A 16,351-nucleotide genomic window follows, 5' to 3' on the forward strand; every position below is an offset into this window, starting at 1 on the left:
TAACAAACTCAGTATGTCCCTATAGTGGAGTAAGCACAGAATATATAATAAATCACACCTCTATCTAGTCTATGAAACAAAACTGCGTTCGTCAATGAACACCACCAGGGACACATTTGTTCACATCCCTGAACTTTTGACCTTTTGATGAAGAGTTTAAGGTAGGATAGCAGTAAATAACGAACTGTAGCTGGGGTGTATACTGATGACTTATATAGAGAGGGACTATCCGTTCTCACCTAATGACCTAGCTAATTCATTTCCCCTCTCATCTGGCTCCAGTCTTAAGAAGAGTACTGAGGCAAGGGCAGTTAGCGGAATTAGAATTTGCCTGTTAGCGCATGGTGGCTCACGTCGGAGGCTCATAAAATGCATGTTATTTCACAGGGAGAGTCTTGGCCAGTTAAAGGGATATTTTTCTTCTAAAACATATTTTAGTATGTCATGACAATTTTTGATTTGTACTGAAAGTTACAACTTAACTGTTGACAAGCACATTTTTCTGAAACCATATCAAGTGGACTAATGAACAAAACACTAAAATACGTTTTATTTTGGTAAAATATTTTAAAGCTATAATATGTAACTTTTTGGGCGACAAGACCAAATTCACATAGAAATGTAGTTATAGATCTGTCATTCTCATTGAAAGAAAGTCTAAGAAGCAGTAAGATATGTTCTATGTGCACTCTCTCTATGATTCCCGTTCTTAAGTTTAGTTTTACGTAGTCTTTCATTTTCGGTTTTGTAGACCAGTTTCAAACAAGCTAAAAATACAACATTTGGGGTTATTGAAAATATATTTCACAGCGGTTTAGATGGTACAATGATTCTCTATACATTGCTTGTTTTGTCACAAACTGAAATTAGGGGAACTATTAGAATTTTAGCAACCAGGAAATGGCGGCGCGATTTCTGCATATTCTACCTTTAATATTGCACATTCCTGTAATTGATATGAGCCACATCACTGGAGCTGGACACATGCACTGGGATAACTAATTAGGCCCTTCAAATTGGCTCTGATATGGTCATGGTCAGCACTAGGAAGAGGGAAGCTCAGAAGCCAGGCTATGATTAGGCTAATTGAGACTGAGTGGTGCAGCGGTCTAAGGCACTGCATCGCAGTGCTAGAAGCGTCACTACAGACCCTGGTTCGAATCCAGGCTGTATCACCGGCCGTGATCGGGAGTCCCATAGAGCGGCGCTCAATTGACCCAGCGTCGTCTGGGTTTGGCCGGGGTAGGCCGTCATTCTACATAAGAATTTCTTCTTAACTGACTTGCCTAGTTAAATAAAGGTTAAAATATTATTAGGATAATTGAGTCATGTGTATTTAGAAATACATGGCATGGTTTGGTCGTTAAAAAAACACGTTTTCCCATTGTGAATCTTTTTCACTACGCTTTTTACAACGATAAATTTAAAAACAGTGACAAAAATGTCTATGCTCTTGTTTACTTTAAAAACATGTTGCTTAAGGGGAGTGAAACAAGTCCATACTTACACTCACCATTCATCACAAACGGATTTCATAAAAGTGGACTAAGCTCACCAACTATTATAAATTCAGTATTGTCATCAATTCAAGGCCTAGTAAATTGCTGATATTAAGATAAATGCCTAATAAGCTATATTTCTATACACACTTATAAACTGCAAATTAGTGCCTAATATGTGATCCCTATACTACACTAGCTAGGTTTCCATCCAATTGGCAACCGATTTTCATATAAAATCAACATTTTCCCTCCAGAGATGTGTTTCCATCAAATTGACATGTTGCAGATAAAGTGCTGTGCGTGATGATGTAGTCCACATACAATACCTTTTGCAGTTAAATTCACATGTATCGAATAAAAAATACAAGTTAAATGGGTTTCCATCGCATTTTCAACTGTACTGATGGTTTTCTCACAATAAATATTGCGTTATATAGCGAGTGTGCAAACTCTGATATTAGCACGTGTTCGCTACAGCGCGCGTATATCCTACACGATGAGATTATTATTTTGAACAAAAGTCAAACGGCAGCCAAGAATCCATTATCAAGTTACCGGAATAAGACCCTCGATATTTATTGGAAAGGAGCATCAAGCTCATCACAGTGCACTTTCACCACCCTGTGAAGTTCATCATAACGTATTTCTTCTGTAGCCTAATAAACTGCATGCGTTCCTGATGAGTCGTAGCGGGAGGACCACACAACATGTGTGGACAGTCCACTCCCAAGTTTACTTCGATATGATGGTCGTTGTGCATAAAAGTGCTTCCACCAACATTTCTCGCATAATTCATTGTACCGACACAAAACCATCCCACCTTGTCTAGTGTATTTTGTTTTATCGACATTTGTCTTCATTAAATATTTTATCCGACATATACTTTACTCACATAAAAAGGTTGGATGGAAACCTGTTTACTGTTACCAAAAGTTACAATAATGAATTCAGAAACCTGTTTTTTTTTTTTAAACACATCACCAAAGCCGATGTTGTCTTCACTCTCATCACTTTGCCCAGTTAGCCTGCCTATTTATGCTAATCAGAGACCTGGGAGAGGTTTGAATTTGCATGGGGGGGGGGGGGGGGGGTCTGGATATTCCTGGCCTAGTGACAGGTTACAACCCTGAACACTGGAGGAACATAGTGCCCCAATTACTGAGTCCAGTCAGTATCCCTACTGCTCCCTCTGAACAAAACAAACCGTTTGAAACATAAGGACAGAAGGAACCTTGGGCTCAGCCTGCCATACATCAAGAGACACAGGCTGCATCCCAAACTGCACCTTATTCCCGACATAGTGGGCCCTGGTCAAAAGTAGTGCACTAAATAGGGAATAGGGTTCCATTTAGGACACACACACACACACACAGCCTTAAAGGGATGCACCACTATCTACATAAAAGTCTTATCTGATTTGGAGGAAAGTGAGACTGGATCATTTGAAAGAAGGGACTTCACTAACTGACGATCTATTTGCAATTATCCATTACCTCAGCCTCGCTAAACTGGTTTGTGCCTGTGCCTGGAGTGAATCTCAGAAGTCAGTTTGTTTGCAGTTTGTTTGCACGGTGGACAGACCAGGGAAAATATCCCAACACTCTTAAATTACTTGTCCCCCTTGTATTCCATTGACAGACAGGGGGCAATATCCCAACACTCCTAAATGACTTGTCCCCCTTGTATTCCATTCACCACTGATCTGAATGGATGAGGGTAAATAGACATAGGTGATAGGTCTAAATTATCTCCAGTCCAAAAGTCCATTTAAGAGTATTTGGACATCGCTGACAGTCTGATAAAGTAAAAAATGTCTGAGTAGTTGTATGGAGCACTTCACAATAGACTGTGATGAGATGAAATGGTATCATTGTCTGAATATTAATCTCCAATAGACCGAGATGAGAGGAAATGGTATCATTGTCTGAATATTAATCTCCAATATACCGAGATGAGAGGAAATGGTGTCATTGTCTGAATATTAAGCACCAATAGACCGAGATGAGAGGAAATGGTGTCATTGTCTGAATATTAAGCACCAATAGACCGAGATGAGAGGAAATGGTGTCATTGTCTGAATATTAAGCACCAATAGACCGAGATGAGAGGAAATGGTGTCATTGTCTGAATATTAATCTCCAATAGACTGAAATATTCATGACACCAGGAACATCGATTTCCAGCTTTCTAAAGATTAGACTTGGAAGTGTTGCAATGCAAGACAATGCCAATGTTTTCCCTAGGTTTTTTTTCAGCAGCGGTGACAAAGTGTGTGGGTCAGAGTTTCCGTTATGAAAATGTGGTGTTGGACATTTGACCGGCAGCATTTTAATTTACCGGACATTTGAGACGTGTACCGGTATCCTGATTAGGGCATCCACCCACGGTGATCAGAATGACAGAAATCACATTAAGATTATGGTAATTAGTCTTAAAGGAACATGCAAATCGAGGAGGCAATGACGTGTGTCCTTACCGCGCACTTTGAAGGCGTTAGAATGACGCCTCTTGTTGGCTGAGGGAAAGTAAATGTGGACTGTTATGCCGCATTCACATGCTAGTCGGAACTAGGAAAACCTCGGAAATATCCATCTTGCTAACTGGTTGAACGCGGCACGCGTTTAACTACAACCTATTAGCGAGTCAAACATTTCTGAGTTTCCTAGTTCCGACTAGCACGTGAAAGCGGCATAACTGTCCACATTTACTTTACCTCAGCCAACAAGACAAGTAACGAACAGCAAAATCACTAGCCTATGCATAGGCAGAGCGTGAGTTCCAAGTTTGTGGGAGCACATTTTCACCATAAAAATGCACCTTTATAATAAAGCATTCCATATACATCATTGCATTTGCCGACTTAGGTAAGATAGCCTACTATTCCTACTGTAGGGTTCACCTAGGGGTCATGAAAAGGGTTGTACCAAAATGTTTGATGTGTATTAGAATAATTGATTATGCTTATGTTTTAGTAATAGAAGGAGAGGGGTTATAAGACTCCTCCCTCCTTACATTTATAGGATCCGAGACTACAGATTAACTAAAAATATATTCTTTATATAGTTTTAGAATTGGTCCACAGTTGTTTGCTCTTTCTCTCTCTTATATAAAGAAGACCCCTCTTATAAATGTGTGACTGAGACAGAACTCTGCAGGGGAGTGTGGGAGATAAGAGACTAGTCAGACATTCCACAATAAATCTACTTTGGGGAGGGGACATTTATTGCCTAGCTTTTAGATAAACACTGAAACTCTATGTTTGTATAGCTATGGATGCAGGGTTTTGGTCTCAGGAGTAAAAAGGTAATGAAGTAGTCAGTGACATCACTAAGGCGGGACTTCGGTTTAATAAAACAACTTGAGACCTTTTGTTTGATGCAGAACATGTGTGCTATGTTCCTGTTTGTCAACTTCTGTCTGCAATCACATTAATAAAGGTTTTTGAATTATTTAATTAAAGATATTGTCATAATGCTAATTTCACCAATGAACCAATGACTGACAAGGACGAAAGGAACAAACCCTAACACTACCTTTATGAAAAAAAGATTGCAGTCAGACTGCAGTGGAACTGCAGTTAGAGCGCAGTATAAGAAGGGGAGACACTAAATAAATATGACGTCCATTGTGCAAAAACAAACTTTAAGTGGCACTGAGCCAACGCTGACAAAGAGTGACTATGCGCAGTCAGCACTCACCAGGCGCATGGCCGATGCTATCCGCTGGTGCCAACAAGATAGGCTATAGGCCTACTGTTGTTCACTCAACTAAGTTGATCATTTTGATTACTAAATGACAGATTGTATTTTGAAATAGTGCGATATGTATGGCTGGGACTTTCACTGAGTAGCAACTCAACAATCATCTACAGTTGAAGTCAGAAGTTTACATACACTTTGGCCAAATACATTTAAACTCAGTTTTTCACAATTCCTGACATTTAATCCCAGTAAAAAAAAATCCCTGTCTTAGGTCAGTTAGGATCACCACTATAGTTTAAGAATGTGAAATGTCAGAATAATAGTAGAGAGAATGATTTATTTCAGCTTTCATTTCTTTCATCACATTCCCAGAGGGTCTGAAGTTCACATACACTCAATTAGTATTCGGTAGCATTGCCTTTAAATTGTTTAACTTGGGTCAAATGTTTTGGGTAGCCTTCCACAAGCTTCCCACAATAAGTTGGGTGAATTTTGGCCCATTCCTCCTGACAGAGCTGGTGTAACCGAGTCAGGTTTGTAGGCCTCCTGGCTCGCACACGCTTTTTCAGTTCTGCCCACAAATGTTCTATAATTTTGAGGTCAGGGCTTTGTGATGGCCACTCCAATACCTTGACTTTGTTGTCCTTAAGCCATTCTGCCACAACTTTGGAAGTACGCTTGGGGTTATTGTCCATTTGGAAGACACATTTGCGACCAAGCATTAACTTCCTGACATATGTCTTGAGATGATATATATTAAAAATATATCCACATCATTTTCCTCCCTCATGATGCCATCTATTTTGTGAAGTGCACCAATCCCTCCTGCAGCAAAGCACCCCCACAACATGATGCTGCCACCCCCGTGCTTCACGGTTGGGATGGTGTTCTTCGGCTTGCAAGCCTCCCCCTTTATCCTCCAAACATAGCAATGGTCATTATGGCCAAACAGATCTATTTTCGTTTCATCAGACCAGAAGACATTTCTCCAAAAAGTACGATCTTTGTCCCCATGTGCAGTTGCAAACCGTAGTCTGGCTTTTTTATGGCGGTTTTGGAGTAGTGGCTTCTTCCTTTCCGAACGGCCTTCAGGTTATGTCGATATAGGACTCGTTTGACTATGGATTTAGATACTTTTGTACCCGTTTCCTCCAGCGTCTTCACAATTGTTGTTCTGGGATTGATTTGCACTTTTCGCACACCAAAGTACGTTCATCTCTAGGAGACAGGGCAATGGCACAATTTTAGAGGCCCTTCTCTTGGCAGCAGAGACAATATGTTGCTGTTTTAAAGCACATCTACACATTTTGCCATGGAGGAGAGAACATTTGACAGTTTTAATGCTAGTTTCCTGCAAACAATTTTTTTGCAGTGGCAGCCACGATTTAGCAGCGGTGGTGCCCCGCTTCTCAATGCATTTAGGGGAAACACTGAATGCAAACTGTAAAAGTTTTTGTCTTTGAGAGAGGTGTTTGTGTTGTGTTTGGCCTCAGTAGCCTACACACTGTAATATATTTCTTTACTGACATTCTTGCCAGGTATCTCTTGAAACAGAGTAGAACTTTAAAGAAGTACTCTCAAAACGGGTCCCCGTTTTTTGTGTACTACTTTACCCAAATTGGGCAATATGTTATGAATTTGTTGTGCTTAAGATCCCGGAGTGCATCTTTAAGAGATCTTCTGGTTAAATAAAGAAGACAGTTGTCCTCTCTCAGATAAACATTACAGTAGGGAAACAGTATAACATTACAGTCGTAGCCAAAAGTTTTGAGAATGACACAAATATTATTTTTCACAAAGTCTGCTGCCTCAGTCTGTATGATGGCAATTTGCATATACTAGAGAATGTTATGAAGAGTGATCAGATGAATTGCAATTAATTGCAAAGTCCCTCTTTGCCATGCAAATAAACTGAATCCCCCAAAAACATTTCCACTGCATTTCAGCCCTGCCACAAAAGGACCAGCTGACATCATGTCAGTGATTCTCTCGTTAACACAGGTGTGAGTGTTGACGAGGACAAGGCTGGAGATCACTCTGTCATGCTGATTGAGTTCGATTAACAGACTGGAAGCTCCAAAAGGAGGGTGGTGCTTGGAATCATTGTTCTTCCTCTGTCAACCATGGTTACCTGCAAGGAAACACGTGCCGTCATCATTGCTTTGCACAAAAAGGGCTTCACAGGCAAGGATATTGCTGCCAGTAAGATTGCACCTAAATCAACCATTTATCGGATCATCAAGAACTTCAAGGAGAGCGGCTCAATTGTTGTGAAGAAGGCTTCAGGGCGCACAAGAAAGTCCAGCAAGCGCCAGGACCGTCTCCTAAAGTTGATTCAGCTGCTGGATCGGGGCACCACCAGTACAGAGCTTGCTCAGGAATGGCAGCAGGAGGGTGAGCGCATCTGCACGCACAGTGAGGCGGAGACTTTTGGAGGATGGCCTGGTGTCAAGAAGGGCAGCAAAGAAGCCACTTCTCTCCAGGAAAAACATCAGGGACAGACTAATATTCTGCAAAAGGTACAGGGATTGGACTGCTGAGGACTGGGGTAAAGTCATTTTCTCTGATGAATCCCCTTTCCGATTGTTTGGGGCATCCAGAAAAAAGCTTGTCCGGAGAAGACAAGATGAGCACTACCATCAGTCTTGTGTCATGCCAACAGTAAAGCATCCTGAGACCATTCATGTGTGGGGTTGCTTCTCAGCCAAGGGAGTGGGCTCACTCACAATTTGCCTAAGAACACAGCCATGAATAAAGAATGGTACCAACACATCCTCCGAGAGCAACTTCTCCCAACCATCCAGGAACAGTTTGGTGACAAACAATGCCTTTTCCAGCATGATGGAGCACCTTGCCATAAGGCAAAAGTGATAACTAAATGGCTCGGGGAACAAAACATCAATATTTTGGGTCCATGGCCAGGAAACTCCCCAGACCTTAATCCCATTGAGAACTTGTGGTCAATCCTCAAGAGGCAGGTGGACAAACAAAACCCCACAAATTCTGACAAACTCCAAGCATTGATTATGCAAGAATGGGCTGCCATTAGTCAGGATGCGGCCCAGAAGTTAATTGACAGCATGCCATGGCGGATTGCAGAGATCTTGAAAAAGAAGGGTCAACACTGCAAATATTGACTCTTTGCACCAACTTCATGTAATTGTCAATAAAAGCCTTTGACACTTATGAAATGCTTGTAATTATACTTCAGTATTCCATAGTAACATCTGACAAAAATATCTAAAGACACTGAAGCAGCAAACTTTGTGGAAATTAATATTTGTGTCATTCTCAAAACTTTTGGCCACAGACTGCATATGTAACATCATCATAGCTACTTACTTGACCCCCCATTGGTGGTCTCCCCTGTGGAAGATGACCAGGTTGTCGTCTGAGTCCAGGGCCAAACCAGACACCTGACCCAGCTGGAGTGGGCTCTCTGGCCAGTCCGTCACCTCGTCCAGATGGTGCTCTACACACACACACACACACACACACACACACACACACACACACACACACACACACACACACACACACACACACACACACACACACACACACACACACACACACACACACACACACAGAGAGAGAGAGAGAGGAACGCCAGAAACCTGTGGTCAGCTTAACAATGCCATAGGGTCATTTCAAAGGAGGGGAAAAATGACATCTGGCAAGTCGTTAGCTAGCATGGGGTAATGTAAACCAAAGAGATTCCTAGCCGCCCCGGTGCAATGATCTCTTTTCTCACGTCATCACCCACTGTTTCCTAATCTAGATAATCTGCTAATAGTTTGGATTAATCTAAAGTGGAATGATTTGACACACACTGTACATTGCCAGGTCTCCCTTGTAAAATAAGTATTCTGACTTCAAATGGGACTTCCTAAATAAATGTAGGTTAAATAAAAAATATCTGCATTCAGCAAGACACCATTTTTGGAATTGCTTGAGGACAGTGGAGGATGATAGGCCGCTGAGCTCAAATAAAAGGTTGCTGTGAGTCTAACGGAAGTGTATGTAAACACATTTCTGGCTACTATTAGCCTGAAAAATCTATTCACATTTAGTTGCTTGAGTGGATTTTCCTGCTCGTGCTCTTCTCTCGTTGATATGGTAACTAGGTCAAAGACCATTCACTGTCGACAATTACTAGATATAAGTAAACACATAATGAGACAAAGCTTATGTTAAGCATGTCTTATGGCCCTCGACCAAAAACATTTTCGAAATTGCTAGCATTGGATAAAAATTAACTGCAACAGTTTAGCTAATGAAATGAAACCACATTGAGGTTTTCATTATAGGGCTAATAAGACAGAGCAGAGTGCAATAACATGTAATGATGCATGTAATCATATTAATCTACAGAATAATGAAGCGTGAGCATGTCGCACACAACCACAAACATACTCCTCAAACTTCTGATAAATAAAAACAAAACAACATCAACGGCTGCAAGAGAGACTTTGTGAATTGTAGGTTGGAATGACAGTTGGCTAAAAGGCATTACAGTACTGTAAATGGGGTCAAAAGGTCAAACGTTCAGTTGAACGTAAACACAAGCACTGGATAAGCAATCAGGCGTAGTGAACACCTCAGAACAATTCTTCGCCTTATTAAAACGGTTCGATGATTGAAAAGAACCTATGTCGCTGGGATGGCATTTTCAATCAAAAATCATTGAGTGGATTTAGTATGTGCTTAAAACGTGGTTGAAAAGTTGCTAGGCCAAAGCCTTAAAAGGGTTTCACATTCAAAACAAAAAAAAGTTTACTTCAATTCGATTCATGACAAGTAATGAATGATTATGTAAAGTGCTTATGCCGGGTTTACGTAATGAATATGAAGACGTCATATAGAACATAAGCCCTTTTCAAATATCCTACTGGTATTTCCCAGAAGTCCTCTTTCACAGAAAAACACACATTTACATCTTCAAATACCACACGACCCAGTCGATGTTCAATATGCCAACATTCACTGCCTGCAACTCCATTCCACGCTGGCTGGCTGACTTCCCTAGGCAGTTTCTGCACTCAAAGGTATGACTGGGGCACCAACCCTCAGACAAACAGCTGAAAGCCTCTCTGCTGTATGAATAATTCACGGTATGATGTGGTGAGGAATGGCAATTAGTTGGTTAAAGTCTGGCCGGGAGACAACAAGGCGCTCCAACCGGTCTTCTCTCCACCGCCCCCAAAAACAGGAGCAGATGCATGAAATCAAATTAATTTACACCAGTTTGTGTTGGTAATTGGATTTTCCACACCGGATTGATAGAGCCGGAACGGGCGGGCCGATAGGACGCATCCCTGATGTCGTTTGAGATTTGACATGGAAACTGGAATTGAGCAAGTCACAACAAGAGCTCCGCCCCACTAACAGCTGGCTGGTACAAAATACAAAAAAACAACTCAATTGGTATTGAGTAAGGGAACCTACTCATGCGAAACGTTCAATTAGATTTTTTTTGCAGCTGTCAGCAAGCTTTGTTTTAACAACAAAGAGAGGGATGTTACAAAGGGGAGAGAAACACACCAGGAAGTCCTAAACTAGTCTTATTTCAACTCCTTTAAGCTTTGTGTTAATCTTATCGATTTTCTTAAAAATTGTACGTGGCGGAGCGCCCTTATGTACTGTATATATTTCAATCCATAACTCAATCAATCAATCAAATCACCTCTGAGAATTGAGCCAAAATTGGGCATGCTAAACACTGGTCTGGAATCAGCCTTTGCTGCATGTCTCTTAATCTGAACCAGTTTGTTCAGAGCCTAAAGTTATCCCTGGACCAGCTACACTTCCAGTCTCATCAGCATGTAGGCTATAGCGCCAACACTGGGTGATTATGCGGACCCTCACAATACCTGATTAATGAGCGCAATGAAATGGGAGGACATGGGAATAAAAAATAAATGTAAAAAAAATAATAATCACATAAGGGCATGCCTTGGAATTGAAACATGCCAAAGCAAAAAAAATGTCTTCCAAACACGGTTGATGTCACCCCCCCCGGAAAACCCACCTTCTTCTTCATCATCATCGTCAATCTCGACCAGGGCGTTAGCTGGCATTAGCGTGCTCCCGGGAGGCCTGGCCGTAGCCTCTAACTGGTGAAACTTGTGCACTCTGTCCCTCACCAGTATAGCATCCTCTCTGTCCAGGAAGCCTAGCCTGGGACTGGGCCAGCCCAGGTCCTTCTTTTGAATTATGCTATCAATCTGAGCCACCAGTTTGGCCTGGGCACTCTGCGCCTCGCCGGGCGTATACTTATGCACGTGGACTACGTCCTCGCTCTCGCCTAGGAGTTTGGACAGAAGGGAATAGAAGTCACCTGCACACAGACAGAGAGACAGATAGGCAGACAAAAGGAGGGGAAAGGGAAGGGAAAGAAAGAAAAGGGGAAACATGGGAAGTGTGAATACAGGTGCGGAGAGGAAGGAGGAGAAGTGTAAGTGCATTCCATTCTAGATAGTGTTGCTACGCAGCTGGAACAAGGTGTTAGCAGGAAACACAGACAAAGGTAGGTGTGATATAGCATGCAATCGGACCGTTAGTTAAAAGGATAGCTGGCAAAATTTTAAAAATGCTAAATTTACACATCTTAACGGAAAAATCCACCAAAAACCACTCATTCCTTTAATTTACAGTGTTAAATAACACTAATATGTGAGAACAATATTTTTTGAGAACAAATGTTTAATTTTGGCGTAATAATAAGGTTGGTAACAACATGGAAAATCGTTGTGGAAATCTTTTGCAGCTCAAGTCAACTATGTAATGCTCTCCCTACGGGCTGGCTGGCTAGCTAGCTAGCAAACATAACTACACACAATAACACCAAAGATAATATCAGCATGTAAAGTAGCTAGTTAGCTGTAAAATCACCTAAAAAAAACTGCACTATCAATTTAGGAGTCCCCAATCTCACCATGTTCAACCTGAAGATGCCTCACAGAGTGGAGTCTAACATTTGCAACGGCAGACATACTTTTGAGGAGATGGAAAACATTGCCCATGCTACGTCAATAGGCCGCACGGTGCATTCTGGGTGATTCTGGGACAAGTAGCGCGTGAACGGGAGTCTATTGGGCGCTAGCTCAAAAACCCAACATTAGCACAAATTTCGTCACCAAGAAGTACAACATTACAAATCTTTACAGAGATGTGAGATAATTAACTTGCTGTCTGTAATATCGTCTAGCTTTGGAATTGTGACATTACATACTTTCGAGGAAAATAGGCACGTTTATCGACATACTTTGAGAAGGGAATGCTTGACCAATACCTTAGCAACTGCGTGACGCAGCATGACAACGGGAACGCAATTGGTCGACAGCCTGCTGGGTGGGGCATTATACGCTCCTTCTTTCATTTTATTCCAATCTCCTTTCTATAATATCTCTGACAATGGCACCTAGCAATGCACCCTGGACTAAAGAGACAGACAGATAGGAAGAATGTGCCCTCCATTAAATTACAAAGTTCTCAGGTAGGAATATCGCTAAAAATATGAGAAGACATCCTCCCGAGTTATGACATCAGCCAGTATTGAAATCTGACATGTATGATAGACGTTTTCACAATGTAAAAGTCGTATTCCTATTAACTTCCAGTGTAGTGAGAGAGACTTTATCACAGTGCTACATCATACCAGCCGAATTGCTGTCCGCTTGAATGCCAATAACTCAGGTACACGTGAAAACATGAAATGACCCAGGGAATCGATAGAACATCACTCAGCGATGCATAAAAACTATATAACATTCAAAATGGGTGAACCTTTCCTTTAACTCACAGCATTTTGACCAGTAGGGGGTTGTAGCATTTTTGGTACTATCCTCTACTGCGGCTAAATGCACAGTACATAAAAATGCACAGTACATAAAATGTTACAACCCTTTCTCATATTATTGTACTACAAATAAATCTTAAAAAGACTAACAGACCACATACATCCTGTACACAATACAGAATACTATGGCTATGATATCTTCTTAGGTATGCCTACGTTAAACTGCCATCTAGGCTAGGCCTAAATCCTTCACCAAGCTAGCCAACGGGTGGCAGGGAGTGTTCTGAATGGATCGCTGTGCATTAACTCATTGCATCACTCATTGCATTAACAGCTGCGACGGGAAGTGACAGTGTCTCAGACCACTATGTATTCTGGAAAGCCACCCTACATCTATGGCGGCGTATAATCAATTTCTCAGCGTAAAAAGGTCACATCTGAAAGCAAGAACAGCAATCACATGCCATAAAGACAATGGCACTGAACTCTGACATACTGCATAGCTGCACAAACACACACACACTGCATTTCAAAGAAGAGGCTTCTGCCCGTTTTTTAATAGGTTCATATTAAAGGTTAGGTAGCATAAATGTAACCAGATGTAACAAACATTTGTATTAGTATATGCATCAAAAGTCCCAAGACCTCACTTTTCTTTTTTTCGAGTTATGACATAAAGCTATTCAGAATTCAGAAGAATGAAAAAGGAAATGTCGGAAAATGTTTTCCGGGGATTGGTGTAATATGGAGGACCCGGCAAGCCAGCCTATCCACTATAATGCAAACTCCGACAGAAATAACTTCAAATGTATAACTTCAAATTAAACCAAATCGTTTGCACTCATGACTACTGGTTTTAATTAAAATGTTCAGCAAATACTTTTGAAATGTTAGAAATCAACTTGAAAGGTTGCTAGCCAACTAACCTGCTAACGTTAGCCCTGTTAGCCTGCTAACTTTAGCCCTACCAGGCTGTTACGTTAGCAGTGCATGAGTCAACACCTAGCTTACAGCTTAATTTATCAAAGAATGTTAGCTATATGCAGTTATTTTAGCCAGCAGCTAGCTAGCCAGCCAGCTAAAGTTCACTATTTAGCTATTAGCCTAGCCAACCACTACGGTTATGGTTGGCAAACTAAAGCTCAACTACTGGAGACCAGCTAGAACACAACTAACACAACACAACCAAAACATAAGCGCAGATTAAAAGCAAAGAGAGAGCAGAGACTTACAGATTGATGGCTGGGGCCCATCTGATGGTAAAACGTTTAAAAGAGTGCAGGCTGAGTTAGCAACCAAAGCGAGGGGGAAGCAGGCGCTTCACTGGGCCAGCGGTTTGCTGATGTCAACGTTGTGAACAGAGTGCCCCATGGTGGCGGTCGGGTTATGGTATGGGCAGGCATAAGCTACGGACAACGAACACAATTGCATGTTATTGATGGCAATTTGAATGCACAGAGATACCGTACACGAGATCCTGAGACCCATTGTCGTACCATTCATCCGCCGCCATCATCTCATGTTTCAGAATGATAATACACGGCCGCATGTCGCAAGGATCTGTACACAATTCCTGCATGCTGAAAATGTCCCAGTTCTTCCATGGACTTCATACTCTCCAGACATGTCACTCATTGAGAAATTGTTGCATGTTGTGTTTATAATTTTGCTCAGCGTACATGCTAGTATGGCTAGTGGCTAACATTAGCCAGCTTGAACTAGCTACCGAGCTAGCATACGAACTTGGTAGCACAGAGTAGATCCTCCATATGATGTTGAGAAATAGCGCATTGTTGGTAGTTTAGAAGATATCCAGAAATAAGGTAATTAATAAATATGTAATAACTCAAAAACATGAACTATGTTTATACTTAAAGGTAACCAGATCGTAACTACTTTGACCACACTGTTGTTATAATGTTGAGTAAAAACTCATGTTTCCTCCCCTTTAAACTAGTTTGGTGCTGATAACAGAATGCTACAGTGTTGTATCATCAGGAAAAAGATTATCACTGTTATCCGTTCTCTTGATCAGTCATCCCCTGTGTGTTTAAGAGAGCTTCCTTCAAAAAGTGTAGCTCAATTCCAACAATAATCTCTCATAAACACCTTTTTTTCTGTCTTTATCGGTTGAGGGAGTCCTCTTTAACGTACAGAGACACACACGTACAGTAGTTGAGCTCCACCCACTGTGATATATGAACTGTAGCAGCTCCTTATTTATTGAGCCCATTCATCAGAGGCAGGATCGGCAAACACACACAGACAACACCAGAAGCCCTGAATGACAGCCAGTGGATTTGTGTCCTAATAACAGCAAAGGAAAATATACCCAGCCATTTATCAAACTGTCCCGATCTGGAGAGGCCCAGATAATAAGAGGATCAGATTCTCAGGGAGGGAGGGAGAGAGACGGAGATAGAGGGAAGGAGAGAGGGGGAGGGGAGACCGAGGTACATGGAGGGAGAGAGGGAGGGAGGGAGAGGGGAAGAGAGAGGGAGGGAAAGAACAAAATGACAGTGATTGAATGTGTGAGTATGTGGGTGTTTGTATGAGAGAGAGAGGGGGGGGGGAGAGAGAGAGGGGGGGAGAGAGACTAACCAGGTTTCCATCCAATATTTTTACGTGATTAAAACAGCTAATTTGGGGAGGGAGGGAGACAGAGATAGATGGAGAGAGGGAGAGAGACGGAGATAGGTAGAGAGGGGAGGGGAGACCGAGGTACATGGAGGGAGAGAGGGAGGGAGGGAGGGAGAGGGGAAGAGAGAGGGAGGGAAAGAACAAATTGACAGTGATTGAATGTGTGAGTATGTGGGTGTTTGTATGAGGAGAGAGAGAGAGAGAGAGAGAGAGAGAGAGAGAGAGAGAGAGAGAGAGAGAGAGAGAGAGAGAGAGAGAGAGAGAGAGAGAGAGAGAGAGAGAGAGAGAGAGAGAGAGAGAGAGAGAGAGAGAGAGAGAGAGAGGGGGGGGGGGGAGAGACTAACCAGGTTTCCATCCAATATTTTTACGCGATTAAAACAGCTAATTTGTCGGTAAACTTTTCAAAAGTCGACAAAACAAAGGTCAGGGCTCTGTGCAGGCCAGTCAAGTTCTTCCATACCGATCTCAACAAACCATTTCTGTATGGATGGGGGCATTTTCATGCTGAAACAGGAGAGAGGCTTCCCCAACCTGTTGCATCATCTAGAATGTCATTGTATGCTGTAGCGTTAAGATTTCCCTTCACTGAAACTAAGGATCTTAGCCCAAACCATGAAAAACAATACCAGACCGTTATTCCTTATCCACCTAACTTTACAGTTGGCACTATGCATTGGGGCAGGTAGCGTTCTCCTGGCATCCGCCAA

At 41.9% G+C, this 16,351-nt stretch overlaps 1 protein-coding gene across 4 annotated transcripts in view; it reads right to left on the reverse strand.

The window, feature by feature from the left end:
• The window catches only part of pam (peptidylglycine alpha-amidating monooxygenase), a 140,875-nt gene that overhangs the window by 24,554 nt on the left and 99,970 nt on the right, over positions 1–16,351 (reverse strand). For 3 of the 4 annotated variants that reach the window (XM_038970032.1, XM_038970033.1, XM_038970031.1), the window contains 2 exons: positions 11,235–11,543; positions 8,546–8,675 (listed from right to left, as the gene is read on the reverse strand). In XM_038970032.1, coding sequence (XP_038825960.1) covers positions 8,546–8,675; positions 11,235–11,543 — 439 coding nt within the window. The remainder of the gene's footprint in view (positions 1–8,545; positions 8,676–11,234; positions 11,544–16,351) is intronic. The other variant, XM_038970034.1, reaches the window with a different exon arrangement.

The sequence above is a fragment of the Salvelinus namaycush genome, chromosome 31 (assembly GCF_016432855.1).
Source record: "Salvelinus namaycush isolate Seneca chromosome 31, SaNama_1.0, whole genome shotgun sequence".
NCBI lineage: Eukaryota > Metazoa > Chordata > Actinopteri > Salmoniformes > Salmonidae > Salvelinus > Salvelinus namaycush.